The 22,574-nt window shown below is 44.6% G+C and overlaps 1 protein-coding gene across 15 annotated transcripts in view; it reads right to left on the bottom strand.

Annotated features, from left to right (window-relative positions):
- The window catches only part of PRDM16 (PR/SET domain 16), a 363,626-nt gene that overhangs the window by 12,830 nt on the left and 328,222 nt on the right, over positions 1–22,574 (bottom strand). For 13 of the 15 annotated variants that reach the window (XM_072027012.1, XM_072027018.1, XM_072027021.1 and 10 more), the window contains 6 exons: positions 20,200–20,347; positions 19,890–20,043; positions 14,282–15,683; positions 10,507–10,594; positions 6,497–6,666; positions 4,516–4,593 (listed from right to left, as the gene is read on the bottom strand). In XM_072027012.1, coding sequence (XP_071883113.1) covers positions 4,516–4,593; positions 6,497–6,666; positions 10,507–10,594; positions 14,282–15,683; positions 19,890–20,043; positions 20,200–20,347 — 2,040 coding nt within the window. The remainder of the gene's footprint in view (positions 1–4,515; positions 4,594–6,496; positions 6,667–10,506; positions 10,595–14,281; positions 15,684–19,889; positions 20,044–20,199; positions 20,348–22,574) is intronic. The other 2 variants (XM_072027014.1, XM_072027022.1) reach the window with 1 other exon arrangement.

The following is a 22,574-nucleotide window of genomic DNA, read 5'->3' as shown; positions in this document are numbered from 1 at the left end:
ATTTCCTACTGTTGAATCACTGAAAAATATTAAGATATCTCAAATAATGAACCTTTGTTATTATTAACATAGGAATAGAGGCAAATCTCTTATTAAATCACAGTCTTCTCAGACTTAAAAAATTTTGTTTTGTCTTTTCAAAAAATGTGAACTGAACAACCACAGAAGACAAAACATTATTTGAGCATCAACTGGACGAGCAGTTTATATACTGACAAGGTAAACGTGCCTGGATTTCCAGCTCTTACTCTGCCCCTACCTGCTAGCACCCAACGAATCTGATTTCCTGAGCTGCCAGGCTTCTGCTGTTCAGCATTTCAGAAAACTGCACTGTGCAAAACAAATACCCAATATCCTTCTTATGCTGTGGGGTTTTCCTAAGCAACTTTGCACAGCTGATTCTACCAATACTGCACCACCAGCTCCCTCCTCTCTGCTGATGCTCTGGTTTTCCCTCCCTGCCTGTCCGCACCTCGTAAGCAGGAAATATTTCTAGATCAGATCACTGCTGATCCCACCTCGAGACACACCTTTGCTCACTCCAGGTTGCTTTTCCCACACCGTTCTTACCCTCTTCCTCAAACCTGCCCTTGGTCCAGCTTTGTGCTGCCGCGGGCCGGGCACGAGGGGAGCATTGGGGCTCCAAGCGCGTGCGGCTGCCCCGGGTACCCCGCGCCCATCACTCACGCCGGCAGCTCCAGGGACTTCAAAGGCAGTGCTTGCATGAGCAAGGCAAGAGAGATCTGGCCTCCCGTATGTCAATTTATTTAGATGTTCAGGAAGTCTTTGAAAAGTTCCCTTTGACAGGTCCTCGCTCTAACTATGAGCTATGTGGATCCAGGTTCAGATCCAGAGAAAGGATAAAGAGCTTGTTAAAAAAATAGAAAACAGAGGGGCATTGGAAAGGAGCAATATCTAACGTCTGAAAGTAAAGGGACGAGGGAGACGTACTGTATTATTTGTGGTCCCACCGGGGTCGGTGCTTGGATCTCTGCTGGTTTTAATCTAAATAAATGACCCAGACAGAGGAACCAACTTAAATTCAGGGAAGAGGTGAACACAGAGGCGGGAGAAGAATAAAGCTCAAAAGAAGCTGTATTTACTTTGTAAACAGACTGACAAAATGCTAGTAAAATTTCTTGCTTATCAGTTTAAAGTAACACACCAATAGGCTAAAAAAATACAAAGCAGGATCGAAGGAGAGCTAAGAAGGAGCCAAAGCTGGAACGTGGGAGCTCTAAGGAACAGCAGACAGGGCTAAGTCAGAGCTGGAGGCAACCTGGATGCTCGGTATGACAAACAACAGGAAGGGGGAAAACAGACAGCAAACAGCGTAAAAATGAATAACTGAGCTAATCACCCTATGAAAAAGACAGTTTGGTAACACTGCAGAGGTGACGGTAAGGCATTTGGTAACATACTTCATGAAGTTTCAATAGTGTGACTGCACTTACAAAATTAAAAAAATAAAATTAAAATGTAAAACAGAATTACAGTCACAAAAAACAAAACAAAAAAAAACACAAGGACAGTGACTCTTCCTAAATACCAAGCGCACTTACAGCAGGGATGAATTTAGCCTACATTAAAAAAAAAAAAAAAAAAAAAAAGAAAGAAAGAAAGAAAATGAGAGAGAAGAGATTCATATTGAGCTGTGTGCAATCTGAAATGCCAGGGTAGATGTCAGCTTTAGTTGTTAGTTTCAGCTTAATGCAGATAACAGGACACGGGGGCCTAAAAGGAAATTAAAGAAAAACAAATTCAAAACAGACGTCAGGAAGCACATCTTTATAGGAGGAATCACAGCCTTACAGGCAGTGCTTAAGGACTGGGTGTAATTCAAGAATCAATTAGATGGCATCCTGGAGGGAATGGACATTTGAAAGAAGAAGAAAAAAAAAAAAGCCTTTCTGCATCGAGTAGCTCTTAGTTGTTCTCAGTCCAAGATTTATGTAGTTTGTGTGATTCTGTGATTCCAGGCATGAAAACAAAAACAAGAAGCAAACTCACAGCTACAGTATGCCCTTATGTTCATGTGTGCCAAGCATAAGGAGCTTCATTAAAAATCGCCTTGCCTGCATTTTGCTTTGTAACCTCGGAAGGACAACAAGCTCCTGCTCTGCACAACTTGAGCTGCCACGTAAGTCTGACATGATCTCACAACAAGCCCGAGTTAGTTTGCATTTCTCTGAAAGACGCAGTTCTAAGCTTCGTAGTCCTTTCTACCATTGGGTTTTGCAGTACATACTTTTGAATTTTATAGAAGAATGGAAGGAATTGTGTCTAATTCTATGGTATAGCATGTTGTCTTTAAGCTCATTTTTAGAAAGCACAGTGCCTTAGCAGTTATTTCTCTCTCCAAAAACAAGTAGCATTTTCCCTTTTCAATACGAATTAATTGACCTTAATATTGCTCATTTACTATTTATTCCTACCTTGTGCCTAATTAAATAGACAGCTAGTGACTTTAAATGACTTTGTAAAAGCCACACCACTTATCAATGACAATCAGGAATCAAAAAACAAAGCATCTGATTTTCTGCCCTGCATGTTTCTTAATCTATATGTGGACATTTGGTCAGTGTGTACTAGTTTTATGAACATTTTAATTTATATTTTAACAAACTCCAACACTGACGGAGTCAACAGAAAAAAAAAAAAAAAAAAAAACACAACACTTTTAAACAATCAAATGAAAAGTTATAAGCAAGACATCAATAAAACACTGAAAAATCAGCAACCTGCTTTTACCTGCATAAAGTTGGCACTTTGAAAACAAGCTTTCAAAACAATTACTGCTGCTAAAGTTAAAATCTCGGTTCTCTGAGAGCAAAAGAAAATCAATGATAATTAAGCTCTTCTGTAAATGTAGCACTAACTCTCAGGAGTGCTATTATAATGCAACATTGTCCAGAAGTCAAACCTCTATTGCAAAAAAAAACACACGGGCCATTTTCTGGGAGAAGACCAGATCAAATAAATCTGTATTTTCCTAACCTTTGTTAAGTTGCAAGTCTCCTTTTTTGGAAGAAAACTGGACTAACAATCTCTGAATAATTGGGAGTGAGCATTCTACTCAGACAGGGGTGTACGGTGAATACACAGCATTCATTCAAGGCATATCAAATAACGCAACTGAAAAATCAGAAGACCAGGGAATGGTTCCAAAATATATGTCTGCTTCGAAGAGTTTTTTTTTTATTATTTTTAATTTACCTAATGTCTACACTCAGAATTCTGTATGACTCCATATGGAAAAAAAAATAAAAATTGACTCTGTATGTACCTGGGATTACAATGTGGGAGAAAGTGGCTTCTTAAGTTAAACTAAGCATAAAAATTTGATATATTTGACCAGATGGCCTTTTGCTGCTCATAAATTTGTTTGTTTCTCTTTATATAATAACTGTTACATTAGCTTTGTTGTGAACTTATGACTGTGTATGGAAATACCATAACATTAGCTACCAAAAATGAAATTGTTCAAATTGTTACTACTGTTTGACAACATGCAAAACACTTACTCATGTTATGGAAAACACAATGCTTGATTTTCAGTGAGCTCTCTATTCATCATTCATTCAGGTTTGCTCATATACTATTCTACAAAGAAATGAACCTAAGCATATTTTTGGCCAAAGTTTTTTTTGAAACTGACTGCAAAACACTAAGAGAAAATATTGGGCAAAAATATTCCATGACAAATGATCCTTCATATATATATACTCACACATACTTACATATATTTTCTCGTGAGGTTTATTGAAATCTAAAAGACTCGCTTAAACAGGAGTCCCTTTAGGAGAGTCCAATGCCCAGGCTGGAAGGCACTGCCTTGATTTTCTATAAATGTGCCTGTACGTGCCCTTTTGTCTATACACAACACAAACTGCAGTGTAAAATCAGACTTTTATGTCCACAACTAGAAGAAAATAGTACAGGCTTCTACCTTAGACACCTAACTAAGTCAAACAGTGTCTGAATTCCCACCCTCTGATCACTCTTTTTAAACTTTGCCACTTAAGTTGGAACACTACCTAACTCAGATTTTAAAACATGTATACCACAGGGCTTTTTTTTTTTTTTTTTTTTTTTTTTTTTTGATCTACTACTCCAGGCACCTCTGACATGCATTAGGAAAAGGAAAAAAAAAATCTAGCTAGATCCAGCAGTTAATTTACTGGCAAGCCCTTCAAAACAGCCTGATTTTCAGAGACATTCAGCACCTTCAGCTGTCCTTGAGATGAATGGTTAATGTGAGTGTTAAACAACACTGGAAATCAGACCACTCATTTGCCAGCATACATCTAAATATAAGTTAAGTGTCTATCTTCAAGCTGCCAAGCCCGATTATTTTTGGCTGGTACACATAATATACAATCCTATGAATCACTGTATGTAATGCTACAGGACTGCAGCATTATGTTGGCACAACTTTATAGAAAGGAAAAAAAAAACAGAGTGGTGAATGAGGAGCGTGTTGGGAAAGGGGCAGTATCTGGGGGACAACATCACCTGTAGGGCTGTTCTCCAGTGTGTGTCCGCAGATGTCTTGTCAGATTTGCTGAGCGTGGGAAGATCTTACCACAGTACCTAGACAGTGAAAGCCAAAGTAACCATCAGTGCATGAAAGCTCTGCCACATGAGACCAAAATTACAAACACTGTATCACCAGTTGCTATCTCTCTCACTTGTTTTGATACCATTCCCCAAATGAGAAAATTACTTTGTGCATTTATAACTCTGGGCACATGTGTTCTGAGGGCAGGAGATGTGGAAGCAAGAACTAACAGCGTGACGTCCACCCCAGAATAACAGCATTTACGGTGCTCAGATACTGGTGGAACCCATTTCCACCAGACACAGAACAGCAGTCAGTAACGCTGCAACACTGGGAAGGGCAGGAAAAAAATAAATCAAATGCCTATTATAGGAAGGCTTGGTTCAGACCCAAATTCTGACTTGTTTAGTGGCTTATCTTGGAGGCCTGGGGAAGCATGTAAGAACAAAGAAAGGATGCACTGACACATCCTCAGTACATTCTCCCAGCTTCTAGTAATCTGAACTTGCAGATCCTTCTGAGCCTGAAGTTGAGCAGTTGCACTCAACACAGTTTTGCTGAACTTCTTCCATCTTTTCTAAAAGCTTCATGAATGCACAGATGCTTTTGACGTCCTCAGCTTCCTATAGCAGTGAGTTCCTCTGCTGAATTGTGCTGTGTCCAAAAGAATCTCCGGCTTGTTTGAGCTTGTCACTCCTAACTTCATTTGATACTACCTCATTCCTGCATGAGGACAGAGTGGTTAATCACTGACTGCCCACCACTTGAGATTTTTACAGATCTCCTTTATATTCTTATTTAGTTGTTTATCATGCAGAATCTACTTGGTCATCCCCAGAATTCATAGCATGCGCTTCTAGATAAATGCTGCAGCATTGCACTGCTGTTATCAGGATATACTGCTGGGACTCTGACAGTCTGCTGAGAATAAGGAAATGCAGCAATATAAAATAAAATAAGAGAATGAACTGGGATCCACAATAAATCTGATTCAGAGAAAACTCAAAAGGAAGGGAGGTATAAATAAAAACATTAATTGGGAAATAAAATACTCAGAAGGGAAGGTTATGTTCTGTGTCTGTGAAGCCCGATGCTTAATGTTGTAGGAGGAAAATATAGGCAGACTTTCTTAATTTCAGAGGCATTCAGCACCTTCAAATGTCCTTAAAATGAATAGTTAATGGGAGCATTAATCAATCATGAAAATCCAAATGTTAATTTGCTACTGTATATCTAAATATAAGTTTAGTCCCTATTGGAGCTACAAACCTCACATTTCTGAATCCACAACTGAAATTTGAGCCCAGAGCTCTTGAGGCAGTAGAACACAACAGATGCATCAAACAAAATCTGTGCCCACTTACTGCCCCCAAGAAAAATGAAGCAGGAGCCATCACAAGAACCTCTGGTACTTGCAGGTAAAGCTGTGTAAGCAGATACAGATTTCTATTCCCTTGGTGATACGCTCTGATAGCTGCAATGGATACGTAAGTACTCCTGGGGATAAAGTTGTGTCTGAAAAGAGAGGCTTACTGCACGCTGTTTTTAAAGTTCCATTTTTTTTTGCATAGCTGAGATTGTAATGCATTTACACTGGAAACTGTGGCATTTGCTACCACACACAAGAGACTTGGCTCGGAGAACTCTGTTTGCTTGAGAATCTCCAGATCTGCTCTCAAGGTTATTAAAAATTACAAAGAAAATAGAAGATGCTGATTTTCTACCAGACAAAACAAGCTATTTCAGAGCGAATTAGTCATCAGCGTGCTCTGTTCTAATTCTGCTGCTTCTTGTTTTTCCTGCCCACCCGTACCCAGACAGTGCGGATGACCATGTGAAGTTGCCCTGTGCCCGATGATGTTGCTGTGACGTTGCTCTGTGCCTCGACACACCGGGAGAGCGCTCCCGCTGCTGCGGTGGTGCCGAGGCCCCTACCTGCAGGTGTAGCGCTCCTTGCCCTTGCGCAGGATGGGGTCGGAGAGCGTGGGCGGCGGAGATCGGAAGTTGAAAGGGTGATGAGGAAGGGGCTGCAGGGAAGTGCCGGAGTCTGCCTTCATGGCTGCGAAACTCTCCAGTTTCTCTGTCATTGTTTCTATGGCTGACATCTGCAAGTACAAGGCAAGACCTCGTGTCATTAAAATCCACAGGAAGAACAATCTCGGATGCATAAAACATGTCTTTTAGCACTAGCATGGTGCTCAGAGCCTGGTGCTGATGTTTGCTCTTATTCTCAGGAGCTAGCAGCACAGCGTGAAACGGAGTCACTGAATCCAGCCAGGAAAGAGAGGAACAGTGTATCGGCTTCAGAGGATTTAGAAAAGCTACAGCTGACAAAGCCAGGCTGTAACCATCGGATTGCAGAAATCAAAAAACTTTTTAACCTTCTGCAATGTCCTTGTGTTTACCTTCAGCACATCAGATTACAAACTGTCTCAGGATACACTCGGCATCCCTTTCCCCAGGGATGACACCGAAATTCAGACAGCGTGGTCAGCTGCTGAGCGCAGAAGTCACAGCCCAACCCCTCTTCTCCCCCAAACCAGGCAGCCTTGGGAAGCGAGGAGCTTTCACTCCTCACACACACACACACGTTACGCTCGCTCTGGCTCAGAGGGCGAGCAGCAGTGAGCACGGGGCAGGCAGGCAGGTGGCCCCAGGCAGGAGAGGACAGGGAGCTTTGGGGCAGAAGGATCCTGGCCAAAGTGCAGAGGGAGAGAGCAGGGGAACGGGAACTGCCAGTCACAGAGCTGGGGCTGGAGCCTCAGGGAGGAGGCAGCAGCAGGAGCGGTGGGGGGAGGATCAGGCTCAGGACCGAGGGTGTCCACAGAGAGCTTGTGTGGCCAAGAGGCCAACGTGTTAATTACAGGTAAGGAAGGTTCAGAAGTCAGTAAAGGTGATGGAAGGATGGGCAAATTCCTGGCAGGAGAGGAAATGCCAGCCAAAGTAAAACAGAAGTGAGCAGCAGCTGGATGATGACCTGTGGTCAGGAGGACCACAGTCTGCACAGGCAAAACCTGCCTGCAGGGGAGCAGGAGGCAAACAGGCCTGGAGAGGGGACACAAGTACAGGGCTCCTGTGCACCCCTCCCAGCTCGAGTTTCTGTGACTCAGCAGAGCCCTGATCTCACACACATGGGGATTAAACCGGACCAGAAATGGGGAAAAAGGGAAAAACCTGGAGAAATGGCAGAAGCGGAAAGCAAAAAAAGGAAGAAGAAAGTCGGTCTGGGTGGAAAGAAAAGGACATCTAAAAAAAAATAACCCCAAAACAAAAGCAACAACAAAAAAGCATTTTTACTTTCATTAACGCAAAACAGGAAATCCAAATCCAAGAAAGCAACTCAGAGGACTGCACTAACATCTCCAGCGCTCAGTTCTCTGCACTCTCGAGAGCACTTTGGAGATACCCAGCTGAAGCAGGGCTAAAACAAACAAGCAAGCCATAAAGCTGCCTCCTGGCTGTGGCTGACATCACCGGGAGAGGGAGCGAGGGGCAGTGGGAGCCGGGACGGAGTCAGACAGCGAGCGGGGAGACAGCGAGCGAGCGGAAGGCAGTAGGAAGCCATATATCAAAACTAGATGCTCTATTGTACAGGAAGGGCTGACCTTTTGCACGTTTACACTTTATTAAACTGGGCTCGGGGGGGAGAAGAGAGCCAAGATATTGTTTAAAATGTATGACTATAAAAAAAAGTTGTCTTAATCACCAAAGAATACATTGTGGAAGGCTGACAACCATTCATAAGCTGTAAAAAAGAGGAGTAGTAAAACCCATTTCTCGATAATAGATCCACAGCCCCTTAGTTGGAGGCTCCCAGCCCATGATAAATAGTAAGTAATACTTAGCGCCAGCCACTTGAAAAGGTTACTTGATCATTTACAGCAAAAGCTCTGCCCCAGCTGCCAGTCATGTAACAAAACCATCACGTTAAAATGCTATCCGGATCTTTCAGAGCTATGCCACTCAGCCCTTTGCTGGAGTACCTGGAGATATCTTTTGTTGTGCCCTGTTCTTTAGGCACTTAGTCAGAGATGTTTGCTGGCTTGATAGCCGTAGGCTTATTTTAAAATTCTAAACACCGGCCATAGCCTCTCCAGTGGTAAAGGCACTTTGCTATTTAGGGAACAACTGCCTGGTTATAATAAAAAAGAAGGGGAGAAGAAAAGAAACTTAACAGGTGAGAAAAGGTTTTCCATTAAGTTATCAAAAAGTTACACCATTTATTTATGTTGTCCAGAGTTTCATTTAAAATAGACAATGTAGGAATAACTCACATCATAGCACAGGAACTACTGTCAACGACCGGGTAAGAAATAAAAGGTGCCTGAAATTCATTTTAAGAGAGCAAGCATCTTCTGAATGCTCAATCTTTATCACAGCTTTTGGCTTAATCACATCTCACCCAGGGCCCTCTCTGAGATCTGGGGAATTATTCACAGAAGGAGAGACTTAGACCAGACGTGGGCTTTGAGTGAGAGAAACACATGTAGAGGGGCCTCTAATTCGTCTGGTGGATGGATGTTGGTCCTAACGAAGAAGACAGAAGCAGGAGCCCCTGAAAATGTGAGTTTTTTTAGGAAAACATCCAGGATAATATTGGATGGGGATCTGCTACGTAAAAAGCTCATGTATTCTTGAACAAATGCCCTGCCCTCATTCACCTTTAGTATTTGGAATATCTGAGTGATTAAATAGCAGGGGAACAGCCGCTGTCGAGATGGAGTGATCTTTACACAGTAAGCCCTTCATTAAAATTTAGTTATCAGGAAGTTTCAGGCTCGAGTGATTGTAAATTTTAGGCTATTCTGCGTGATAAGCTGTTAGAGATAACCAGACCTTCCACATCTTTTCATTGCCATGGGAAGAGGACGTGGTCAGGATTTCGTGAACAATGTTAATAACCTTCCACCCAATGCTTGCTCCTGCTCAGGGTCTGCACGTTTCTCATCGTCTTGTTGGGTTGCTTTGCTGCGCTAGCTCCTCCCTGCTATCAGATTCTTTACAGGCAGATATCCCCACTATTCTAACTCACACAAACACAGGATGTTCCTGGCCAGCCTGTCACCATTATCCAGCCTGTATGAAGGAAAAATCAGGGGAAGTTGTTAACCAAACTCTGAGGCTGATGCAAAACAATGAAGAAACTAAGTTTAGCTGTGAAAACAACCAGGATCCAGCTTTCACAAACCTGCGAGTTATTTATCTAAGGTGGGAAACATTATCAGACAAGAACAATGCATGTGAATATAAAGGAGAGCAGAATAATGAGCACAGAGCTCAGCTCCCACTAAGTGCTCACGGCAGGAGGGACAGAGGATGGTGGTGACTGTCACACCGAGAGGCCATCGGGTACCTTGTGGCAGAACCGTTACCGTTAGGAAGCAAGGGCAAGAGTAACACCACCCTCACCACTGGACAGTTTAGCTACCACTTAAAATAGAAGTTTTTTTTTGGTGAACTGGGGTTGAGTCTCATAACAGTCTCTGCGCACTAAGGACCCAGCACGGCTGCACCATGGGCTGGCCACCACCTTTCCCAGGAGGTAGATCTGGACGCCAATCACCATCGCCCCACTTTTACACTTTCTGAGTGATGTAAAGGGAGCGTCGGGCAGGTATAAAATGCTACTGCCTAGATGCTAGTGTCTTTCTCCACTTTGCACTACTGCAAAAGCCTGCACCAGGTGTTTCCAATGAAAAAATTATGTCGGCATTCTGGCATGTGGAAGTTTGGCAGCCTGTACGAGCTGTCCAGACCTTAGCCCTGGTCTTCTGTTAATGCAAAAGCAACAGCAAGACATTACTGCCACCATCCTCAAACTAGGTATGAAATTAAAAGTATTTAAAAGTAACTGGTGGAAAATACTGGAGTTTCCATTCAGGCCCTTGGATGAGAAAAATCTGGTGCACGAGACTTGTGCTGCATTACAATTTTACTGCTTTTACCTGGGGGTGGAATAGCAGCGGGGAGGGTCGCAGGTACTTCTCCTTTAGGGCACCCACAGGGTCCGTCACCTTCCGCTTCTCCACCCTGCTGGACAACAACACAGAGGGTTACGTACCTTCCAGGGATACAGGCAGGAAAGAAATAGCCAAGTCATTTGCAGAGGTGTTTAAATTATATAGATGAGGCTATTCTCCAATCGACACGAATGCCTCTCTCCCCCTTCTACCGAATACTACAAACGATGACCCAAACGTTACTGGCAAGAGGTACTGGCAGGGATATGAAACTACTCTCCTGCTCTGGGCAGCATTTTTCAGCCACCAGACTGATGACAAAGAAAACATTTTGCTCTTTCTACATGAGACCTAACGGCTCTGCTACAGTGGTTTATATGCCACTGTGTGAAAAAAATCACACTTAGAGCAAAAGCAATGTTTTAGTGGGAGAAGCTCTGGAGTCCACAGCAGGCAGCCACTGCACAGACACAAATTCTCTTTGAGAGTTTGTCTTTATCTTAAGAGTTAACACCGGGCCAGACTCTGCAGCCCCATGTGTGCTGAAATCATTAGGTGTTTCATATTTATTTCCTCCCTTGCAGCTGAGATATAATTTGCATTATTTGGCAAGCCTATGTGGACAACAGTTTAAAAAGTTCGGAACTGGTGGGCGATGTCAGAAGTGAGTCAGGAACCCCAGCTCTTCCCACATCGCTGCAGTTCATTCATGTCCTCCCTGCTCCAGCACCTCACCGTGCAGGAACAGCCCAAAAGTTAGGCTCGGGTGTTTGAAATGCTGGCTTTGCTTTCTGAAAGTATCCTGCCTGCAGGAAAACCATGGTGTGGAATCACCCAAAAAGAGAATCCGAAATGTCCTCTGGGGGAAAGTTGTCTGAAAGCAGCTCCAGTAAGTGCAGCTGCATCTTTAAATTACGGGAACCGAGTCCATCCCAGCTAAACCAGCAGAAGTCCAATAGTAAGAGTAATTTTAACTACATTAGTCCAGCATAAATGAGAGCAAATTATTTTGCTGCGTTTCAGCTGATTGGTGTGTGGATCAAATTACCAAAGAGTTTAAAAGAAGAGTCATGCAGAGTGCTATTTAGTGAACTGTAGTTAATCTGCATTTAATTTCTCTTAGGTAGAAGAAAAGAGAAGAGCTGGATTTGAAATGCAGCCGTAATTACTGTGCTTGGGAAGGTGTGCGATTTGATGGGCACGAGTTTGCAGAAAAACAGCAGCCTGTAAAACAAGACGTAGGAAGTTTCTCCCTGACACGAGGCCCAGCAGCAAAGGGCAGCTCCCAGCGCCCTGCCAGCAGAGCTGTGCTGTCCCTGACGCCTTCGGGACCCCCGTGAGCCGGCCCCACCTGCATCAGGGCCGCAAAGCCCGCGGAGCAGTGATGGCATCTGCACAGCCCCACCACCTCCCAGCAGCGAGAACACGCCAGGAGCACAGGGCAGCCCCGTCTGAGCTGAGCAGTGCCGTGAGTCGGGGATTAGGCTGATCTGCCCAGCCGCTGCCTGAGAACGTTACCTTAACAAGGCCGAGCTAAAAACTGCTCTGATTTCAGGCTGTCTGGCTGCATTAAATTATATCACCAGGAGAAAATGTCAAGGATTTAAGTGGCCTTTGGGAGAAAAATGAAGGAGCCAAATGATGTGAGAGAGTCTGATAAAGAGAAGTTTAGAAACAAAATATTTCCATATTTTTTAAGCTGGGACTTGGAAGCTCTGCTGTTTAGCTCATTACATCAGAAGTCTGATTCGCAAGCGACTCCACCACTGCCTTTCTATTTTAATGTATTACTAAAACTACATGCATCCCATGGAATGCAACAAATGATGCCCCCATCCTTCACTTCCATCTGTCTTCTGGACCTTTACGGTTTTCCCGAGGCTGCTATTTTAATTGGCAACTGCTTTTTCAGCCCATGTTATTTTAACTTTCCTACTGAGAATGCCCAGAGGTGGCAGAATCCGAAGCTCACTCTCCGCTTTTGCCTCCCTATCCCATTTATTTTTGCACAGAAGTACTTTTTACAAAAACAAATAGCGGACTATTTGCATCATTACTTATTTTTCCAGCAGGAGATGACCACGATGGGCCCCAGACAGAATACTCTGCACGTCCCAGGTTGTGATGCAGCGTTTCCATCACAGATGGTAAGCGTGGAAGCAACCAACACGGCACCGACCCTGAGAGCGCTGGCAAAGCGAGAGACGCTTTCTTAATAGCAAGCAACAAGGGCTCGCTAATCCTCCTCTCAGCTGACAGTTCCTTGGCCCCGTTAGGCATTGACATCATTTTTTCCCACAGTTATCAAGCATACAATAGCAGCAAGGCAGTGACATAGGTGCTGTTCTCCTGGCTTGCTTTTCCAGCCAGCAGGGAAGGCCACGCCACCCGTTGCTGCTCGCAGCCCTTTGAACACTCAGGCGAGCCGTGCCGGTGCTGACACAATCGCGCGGCGGTGACGATGAGTCTTTCCAGCGCCAGAAAACACCGGCTTCTGCAGCACTGCCATTACCTTCCCAGCACTCTGGGCTACCCCTGGGCTCACTGCGCAGCCCTGCAGCACAATATTCATGTTTAACTCCAGAGCAAGCCACTAACTTGGGCAAGCACTGAGCAGGGGAGCCCTCTGGCCAAACCTGCGTACCGAAGTGGGTGGTTATAAAGCAGTTCGTGTAGCCTAAGAGAGCATTAATTCCACATTAACATCTAAAGTAAACTGGTTTGGGACACCTCCTCTCACTGGACTTTGCTAAGAACCAGCAAATGGTGTTTGCTATGTGACAAAGATGTCTCGGCAGCAGCAGGAAGACAACAAAGGTAGTGGCAGTGCCTGCAGGGGCAATATAACTCACTGGTACGCTCACCTTAAAGCTCAAAAGAATTGTACTTTAGAAACAGAATCCATAAGCAGCCCTACAACAACAGAAGACCCAAACCTTTCCTTTACAGCTTCTTCTGCATTCCTTCTTTCTGGAATTTTAGCTGGCACTTAGATAACTTCATCTACTCTGCCTTACACAAGCCTTCCACGTATGACTTATTCTAGGAGTGACACGACAAACGTGCCTTCCTCAAAAACATCCACTCAGTGAAACTGGAAAACCCTGCATAGCTTCTAAGAAAGGTGATTGTGCAAGAAACGTTTCTGGGACACATCTAGATAACGTGCTACCATGCACTTACTCAGTACTCGTTACTCCAGACTAAAAAACGTTTCAAAAGCCTGGGTCTGCAACAGCAGTTCCTATGAACTGAATAACTCCAAGGAATTAGAAAGAAAAAGGGGGGCGGGGAGAAAAAAAGGTGAAGTGGCTCACAAAAGGCCATCAAAGAAGTGAGTGGGAGAGCTGTATTTGCAGGCTCCCAGGGCTCCTGACTCATTCCCAAGCCATGAGAGCCCGGGCTCTGAGGCATCTGAACTCTGCATTCTTATCGAATCAAACCTCTGGAATTTCCCCAGCAGAAGTGCCATCTTAGTGTTGGCTCGTGGGAGAGTCCTTAAATAGGCCAAGTTTCTTCTTTATCAAAATAAAGATGTGTTCTTTATACATATTGATTATGAGTACTCCTTTCAATTATTCAGCCCTTGTCATTCAGGAAATTCAACGTGCTGCGACAAAGGACAGAGAAGTACTGTCGGCTTTATCAGATTTCCACTGCTCTTTCTGAACAACCTACATCCAGATCTGCCTCAGGTTGTGATGTCAGCTAGAAAACGAGCTCATTAGAGGAAAAAAGTTAAGGCAGGGTATGTTAATACCTGTATATGGGGTCCATGAAAAAGGGTGATGGCTTAGCATAATGCAGGGATGGTTGCTGAGGCAGCTGAGACTGGGAAATCTTGGGTAAGACTTCACTTGCCATTAGTTTCCTCTCCCCATAAATGTGGTTTTTGCGTGGCTCTCTTCCTCCGTTCTGACTGGCTCGGATGCGGTTGCCAATGCTCAGATCCAGTGGCTGTTCTTCCCCTGAGGATGGGGCCGGCAGGACCTTAGGTGGTGGCAGGATTGGCTTTATCTCTTTTGGCTTTGTGGTGAGATCGAAGGGCGACTCCGAGCTGGTGCTGCCCACCTTGTGGAGGTCCCGGGGTGACTTTGGTTCTGCCTTGACCAGCAAGTTGTGATTGAGGCTCCGCTCCGTGAAAGGGTAGAGGGAATGGGGGAAATTGGGGAGGAACTGAAACGGAAACATGGAATGATACGGGAGTGAACCCATCTTTTTCTCCTGCATCCCCATAAAGCCAGGCCCAAAATATTTCTCTGCAATGGAGGCGATGGCTTTAATAGAGTCATTGGCTGCTCCTGTGGTGGGTAGCAGGTGCTCTTCGGGGGGAGGAAAGAAGGAATGCTGAGAATAGAAGAGAGGGATCTCGCTGGTATTGTTGGTGGAGCTTGCCGACACAGAGCTGCTGACAAAGTCTGGTTTGCTCTCAATTTGTTTGCTCTTATCTTTCGTTTTGTCCCTGTCGCTCTCTGCGTCGCTGTCCAGGTCAGAGCCGGTGCCAGTGGTGGTATCCAGGTCTGTGCCCGTGGTTGTGTTCACATCCTCGAAGTCACTGCCGTCGGACATGTCGCTGTTCCTGGCTTTTAGCTTCTCCAGGTAGGAGTTTTCCAGGCTGCTTTCACATTTCTCCTCTCCCGAAGCGGCCTGGTTGCTGTTGCTTACTGCAGAAATCAGAGGAAGTGCTGGGTTCCCAAGGGGGCTCGGAAGCTTTGCGTCTTGAGTATGGTTGAGGGGACTTTTGAGCAGTTGCGTGGGTGGTAACAAGGGGGGCCTGGGGTACAGAGACGGTGGGAAAATCCCAGGGAATCCTGGAGTGAGGGCAGGAAATGCTGGGGGGGCAGGTGAGAATGGAAGACCCCCTGGGTGGGGTCGGGATGGAAAATAATCATTAAATCCCAGGCTGGCGTGGTTGAGGTTGGGAGAGGGCTTGGACTTGTCCATCATGGAAGTGGGCGTTAAGGGGAGGCCTGGGGCAAAGATTCCCCCCGGGTTGTAATGGTTCTTGCCCTCGCAGAAGCGCCGGTGTTTGTTGAGAGAGGAGGTAGTGCTGAACATTTGGCCACAGTCCTTGCATTTGATCTGGGTGCGACAGTCCGCGTGCATCCGCTTGTGACGGCAGAGGTTGGAGAACTGTGTGTAGGATTTGTGACAGACCTCACCTAAAGCATCAACAGAAACCAAAAACAAAAGCAATATGAAATTAACAGGAAATTGCATGGAATTCACCAGGAGCTTCATCAGCGTCCCACACTCCTTTCACCCTGCCCCTAAAATCCTGATTCCCTGAGGCAGAGGAGATAAACAGCAAGCTGTATGCTGCTGGACTGGATCTCTAGAAACCCAGCTTCAAATGTCTTCAGCTGAGGCTTCCCTACATGCCTTTAGGCACAAAGTTTTTTGTGCTTCAGCTCCCCCTGTGCAAAATGAGGCCAATGAGCCCATCTCGTCTCTAGCTTGCAAGGATGTGGGAAAAGCGATCTCCCTCCTTAAAGGTCGACGAAGGACTCAGCAACACCAGGGCGTGATCCCGGCTACTTTTAGAAAAGGGAGAGGCAGCCCTGGGAATCCTGGGCAAGGATGCTGGAAGCGATGCTGGGGGACCCCCGGAGCAGCTGGCAGAAAGCAGCGATTCCTGCGCGCCCAGCCACTGCCCCGCTGGCACGGGCAGGCCTCGCAGAGGGGATCCTGGAGGTAAGAGCACAAATCCCTTCAGATAAACCTTCTCAACAGAGCATCTCTCCAGGAGCTATGGAGATCCGAGGGGATGTGCTACCCCTGCTCAAAGTATTTTACGTTTATTTTCAATAATCAAACATTTTAATGACAATGCCTATTTAGATTAACTGGCCTGCCTTCCCTCCGGTCTTGGCATGGCAGGAAGTACTGAAGGCTGGAGGCAGAAGAACTTTGCCTCGTTTAATCAAATCTACCCTTTCTTTAATGCCATTAATAGTAAGTAACCACTCCGTGGGGATGTTCTATAAATACTTGGCCAGCCAGAGCTCAGTTCAGCTGGAAGTGGGGTGGATGCTGTACTCGCTGAATTAGCAGGACACTCCAGCAATGCCAGGTTAATTCTACATCTCCGTTCTCTTTAATGACCTGCACACACAGAGCTGCCACAATGTGAATTTTTACAACCTCTTTCACCTACAGACTGTTGGTGTGAAAGGAACAAAGTATGAAAAAAAAAAAACAAACAAAAAAACCCAAACTTTTTCCTATATACCAAAACACTGTAGCTTTTTATTATCTAGTGCCTCTTTCAACATAGGAATAAATCCTACTTCTTGGTGAATTAACATGCTTCTTTCACAGGAGAGCTGCTGTTATCACCACTTTGTAAACATGGAAACTGAGACAAAGAGAGGGAAAGCGCATTGTTCAGGGTCGGGCAGGCAAGGACCTGAATCCAAGTCTCCCAGCACCCAGCCCTCCAACCCAGAGAAAAGCAGCCTGTCCATCCATCCTTCCTGCCTCCCAGCTTTTACTGATAGGTACACACAAGCTTGATTTTCCCTCCAGTTTGTTTTCCGAATCGTTCGGATTTTCATCAAGATTTGAATATCAAAAGACAGTCAAAATATATCACTGGCAGCTCTGAAAATATAAGGGAAAACCCTTTCAGTAAAATACAAAGCAGGGATTACTAAAATTGGACAAATTTGCCATTTCAGTTGAAATGAGCATCGCAAAATTCAGTGGATTGTCACTGAAGGGCCTGCTGCGTCTGGCTTCTGACTGCACTAGAAATTTAATGTGAACTCAGAGTATTTTGGCCTTCCTGCTTTGGGCCTTGACACAGCAAGGAGCTGCAGAGGAAGCACAAACAGAAGGAGAACTAAAAATTCCTCAAAGTTGTTTGTTTTTTGTTTTTTTCCAACTCAGACAAGTCGCAGTATTGAAGCAACAGCTTTTTAATGATTCTGTTCAAACTATCCCTTAGACTTTCAAGGAAAGGGCTTTTGTATTTTTATTTTTTTAAACTTTATTTTAAAATATTTTCTTAAAAACTAATCTAAACAGAGAACTGAAAGGAAACACTTCTCCATTTATTTTCCTTAAAACTGAGAATCTGTTGGATACAACAGCCTCTGTCTCTAGAGAAACGTAAGCAGAGGGATCTGCCAGCACCTGCGTAACTCTGCAGTCCCACAGCCCTGTTCCCTCAGAGCTGTCCCTGTCCCTTGTCCTTGCAGGGGATGCACTTGCTACCTGACAGCCTCAGATCCATGAGGTCCATGAGAAGTGCTGTCCCCCTACAAGCACTGTCCGGCTAAAGTCAGGCACCCGGCTGCATTGCTGTGTCTCTGCCTTGACTCTACTTTAATTGCTTGACTTTAACTCCAGACTGGGTATTTTTCTTAACCTGCTTGTCTGTGCAAAGCCACCCTCCTTAGGGTTGTGGGAGGGACTGTGCACGCTCAAATGAACAGGTTTGTGCAAAGACTTCCGTGGGTAAGGACACCTTGTGTGAGCTCCCTCTCAAATTACTGATAATTTCTGAAGAAATGTCACATTTGGGTGGATTTATTTAAAATATGTTTGTATATATTTTTCTTTCCAGAACAAAATTACCCCTTTCTAATTTTAACCATCTCCCTTGACATGTGCCAAGAGATGTTATATTGTGGTTTGGAAGATACACACAAGTTTATAATAAGTGGCTAATCTGCCTAAGCAGATGGTATCACAACCGAGTGCACTTTCTGTCAGTTTTCACTGGCTCAACACTGTGCTCGTGCTGCTTGTGTTATTTTTGTTGAAAAAAAAATAAAAAGAAAATAAAGATTACAAAAGCTACATTTTCAAAGAGAATTAGGCTCCTTGTTTCCATTTTCCACCCCAGGAAGAGTTGCTATAGCCTCCTCATATACGCAATACTGCACAAATTTCCCTGAATAAAAGTGTTACAGGTATAAGAGCTCACATCATCATTCTAAAATAAGGAAAACTGGAAAAAAAAAAGTTTAAATCCCCAATTACACAATGATTTAGTCACTGTGCATGTAATGTCCCTGCCTGCTGTTCTGCATTTTGCAGTTATGAAGTTTTTTTTATGCTTTTTTTTTTTTTTAAAGCCAGGTATAATATTGTGGGGAAAACAACAACAACAAAAATAAAGCAACCAACCACTTTTTTTTTTCCCACTGAACAGGAAAGAAAACCTTTCCAGGGAATCCTGCCTCACGGCTCCCCTAAAATTGCTAATGGGTTCCATATTAACGCATGTGACTCCACCTGGTACATCTGAACTAAGCAGAATCAGTCTCCGTTGTTTTACACACTGATTTAGACTGACAACTCCCTAATTCTTATGAGGTGAGAGTGAGGAGATTATGAGAAGAAATCATTCATCTCACTGCAGCAATACTATGAGATTCAAATTATCTCTTTCATGTGCCCGTCATCAAATGAAAGATTGCATCAAAATGAGCAATACGAGTATTTTTTCTTCCTCTGCTGACACCCATCTGATTATCTCAGAACACATTAATGAAACGAGTCTCTCAGGATACCCCTGCATGCTGTTCCCATTATACCAATAGAGAAAAAGGCAAAAGGGGGTTCAGTGGCTTCCCTACCATAACATCAAAGCCTGGAATCAAACCCAGATCCTGCTCTGTGCTTTAATGACACTTTCTGAAGAGTGTCAGGAAGTAGTCCCTAAAGTTTCTATAGCTTTGTTGTGACACAATCCACTTTTCTGCACAGTTATCAAAATCCAATAGGTGCTGTGTCAATTAAAGAAATATACAACCCCCAAAAATGACAAGAAAGGAGATGAATGGCTCTTGAGGGAAAACGCTCTTTTGGAAATATTGCACTAAAGCGAGCACTAAGGACACAGTTAATCTGCTATTTATTTGCCTCTGCCTTCCAAGTACTATCTAGATGAAACATGCAGTAAATGAAGAGGAAAAAAAATCTCTTTTTAAAAAACACCTTCTTCACGTCTCCGTGACTACTCCAAATTCTGTTCCACAGCTAGAGGATTTGAGGCACCCCTGAAAAACACCTCGATCAGGCTGTGCCAGCTATTTATTTATGTCACCAACATGAACATTCAAAAATTATTAAGGGAAAAAAGAAGAAAGAAAAGATATGAGAAAATGGCATCACTGGGACTGCTGAGAGACTCAGCTTTTAACTTGTCAAGAAAGTCAAAAACTGCCATGAATGTTTACTAAAAAAACAGGGAGCATGCAAAAAAAAAAAAAAAATTGCTGCGGAATTTCATCTTGTGCTCTGACCTATAAAATTACAGCGGCTGCTCACAGAGGGACAGCTAGTACTGGGGGGCCCCGCAGGATACGTGCAATTATAGCAAGAGCCAGAACTCCGTGATGGCCGTGACAACTTACATATGAAAGGTTTGACAGTACTGTGAATGTGCTTGTGTTGTTTGAGGCCAGACGAGGTGGCAAAGGTTTTGCCGCAGTCGGGGCAGGCATGGGCTCGCGCGCCAACGTGCTGGGAACGGATGTGCCGCTGGAGGTTGCTTGGGTCGGTAAACACCTGAAAGAGAAAACACCTTCAGGGAGCGGAAACGAAGCCGGAGGGAGAAGACCGGGGCCGTTACTGGTACAACGGGAGCTGGCCCGAGCAGCAGCACACGGCCCCAGCGCCCTCTTTCCCCAGAGCTGCCTGCGGTCGCCGCGTTTGGCGCCGTACCTTGACACAGTTTTCACATTCAAACCGCTTCCCGCTGTCGTGAGACATCTGGTGACGAATCAGGTTGGATTTCCAGTTGAAGGCCTTCGGGCACTGGTCGCACTTGTACTCCCGCTCCTCGGTGTGGATCACCATGTGCTGCTCCAGGCTGCAAAAGAGAAAGGGGGAAAGGGGCCCGGGGCCCGCTGAGCCAGGCCCGCGCCACCACGCACCCTGTCCATGGCACCGAGGGGGTGTGAAATGAGCCACGACTGATGGGGACGACAGAGAAACTGGCCAGGGCTCGTGGTGTGGGGCCAGGACTGACTACAGCCCCCATGCACGACCCCCTATTAGAAAGCAAGCGAGCAGCACAGCAACAATGGAAGGTGAGGCCGCAGGCACATTTCTGGCATTTATTTCACAGATGGAAGCTGCCCTCGCCGCCTCAAAATGCTGCTGGGTTTTGTGACTTACTAAATACCTGAGACCATTTAGAAGGGGGAGAGGGAAGGTAAAACCAGACCTGACCCTGCGGGGTCCCGAAAGGAAAAAGGAGCACTTTGTGACCAAGATTTCTATGGCATCCCCACAGGGAAAGACAAGATATGAGCTGCTGCTGCTGAGGCTATCGCGTTGCCGTTTTCGTGGGCACAAAGCCCACAGCTTCCCGGAACACGGCAACTTAGCGTTGGAAAGAAACACGATAGGGTGCAAACACATTTCACTTCGAAACGTCAGACATCTTTTATTACTTAACTCGGCAATTTCAGCTTCTGCCAACTGGCAGCCTCCCTTGGACCAGGAGGACGATGGCAAACCCAACCGGCTGCTGGACGCGGGCCACAGCAGGGGAACGCGGCGCTCGCTGCGCTGCCCCTCCACCTCAGCCCTGCCTCTGCCTCGTCCCGAGCACCAATGCAAGCAGCAGGCATCCTGCTACTCTCTGAAAAACCTCCTCTTCTTTCAAGTTGTGATAGTAAATATTCATGAACGTGCCCCTTGTAAACTGACAATCCACTCATTTTAAAGAAGCAATATTCATTTTTGCTAAAAAAATGGTGTTCTTAACACTATGAAATTTTTTACACGTACAAAGAAATATATACTTTTCATATACATATATAAAAATATGTTCCTGTTAACTGTGATTTATGAGTTTATTTAGAGCAAATATGGACAAACTAATATGCTGTTTAGAGGCAAGTACCTACTGGGATTAGCAAAACATTTATTTATTTAGTCAGCTGCTAAATGCTCAATTTCAGTTCCCCAGTGGCACTCTTGATTTGATCTGTATTAACTTCTGAAAAATTATAAGACCATCTAGGTATGCTGACTGGATTTATTCTGTGTTTTAGTGGGCTTTTCAGTACATAAAATGCAGCAGATTGATGGAGGAGGGATGGATGTGGAAATTCTCTCCAGCCCCACTAAATCCGTCAGCGTGTAGAACACAGACCGGTGATGTTGCTGACTCTATCTTTCCCTGCTGAAAAAAAGTCGCTTTGTATTATTTGCTTAAAAAAGAAGCTGGTGTTCTGTTCCTGGCCCTTCCACAGGTATTCCATCTGACTGAACAAGTCATTTGTTCGTCCCTTTTACCTACCGACACTTAAAAGCCTCTGCTACGCTGCCAGGAATGCTTGCAATGGAGAGATGTCCCAAGGGGAGTCAAGTCTTCAACTGAGGCAAGGTCTTTCTGATCACACTGCTCCCAAGAAATCGAGGGATACTGGGACCTTAACCAAGCCACATCGTCTGAATACCTGGCATGAGCTTCACCAGCAGACTCTGAACATCTTACCCACACGGGATAAAACAAGTATGCAGGGAAAAATGGGACTTAAAATCCTCCTGCTTCTCTCAACTCCTGTAAAATGGACTCGCTGCCACTCTAGGCCCCCAAGAGGAACCAGGAAATGCACAAACATTGCAAAGAGACAAATACACATAAATCTCCAAAGGGTATTTCCTAAATTAACATAAGAAGTACAGGAATTAAGACAGAACACTGTGCAAACGAACACATTCCGAGCCCTCACACGCTGTGGAGAAAACCTTGAAAACACAGCCTAGATGGTAAAGGCTCGGGATGCAGAGAACCACAGTCCTAAAATAATAAAAAATAAAAGCTCAACATTTTTTTAAACTTGGCACCTAACACTGAATGAGTCCCACATTGCAAATGTATCAGAAATCTCGAAGATCTCTGTTTTAATAATCATTGCAAATAAAATAAAATAAAAAAAGATGGAGAATATTTTTTTCCACAGTTCTACTACAAAAATGCCTGGTAAACATGAAGTATTTTCATGAACATTTTCCTCTTTAAAAAGCTATACTTGATATGTACTTGGAGCAGAATTTTTAATTGCTGCTGTAAGATTAAGGAG

Source organism: Anas platyrhynchos, chromosome 22 (assembly GCF_047663525.1).
Source record: "Anas platyrhynchos isolate ZD024472 breed Pekin duck chromosome 22, IASCAAS_PekinDuck_T2T, whole genome shotgun sequence".
In the NCBI taxonomy this organism is placed as follows: Eukaryota; Metazoa; Chordata; class Aves; order Anseriformes; family Anatidae; genus Anas; species Anas platyrhynchos.
Note: the sequence above shows the minus strand (reverse complement) of the source record. Positions and strands in the feature narration are given on the sequence as shown.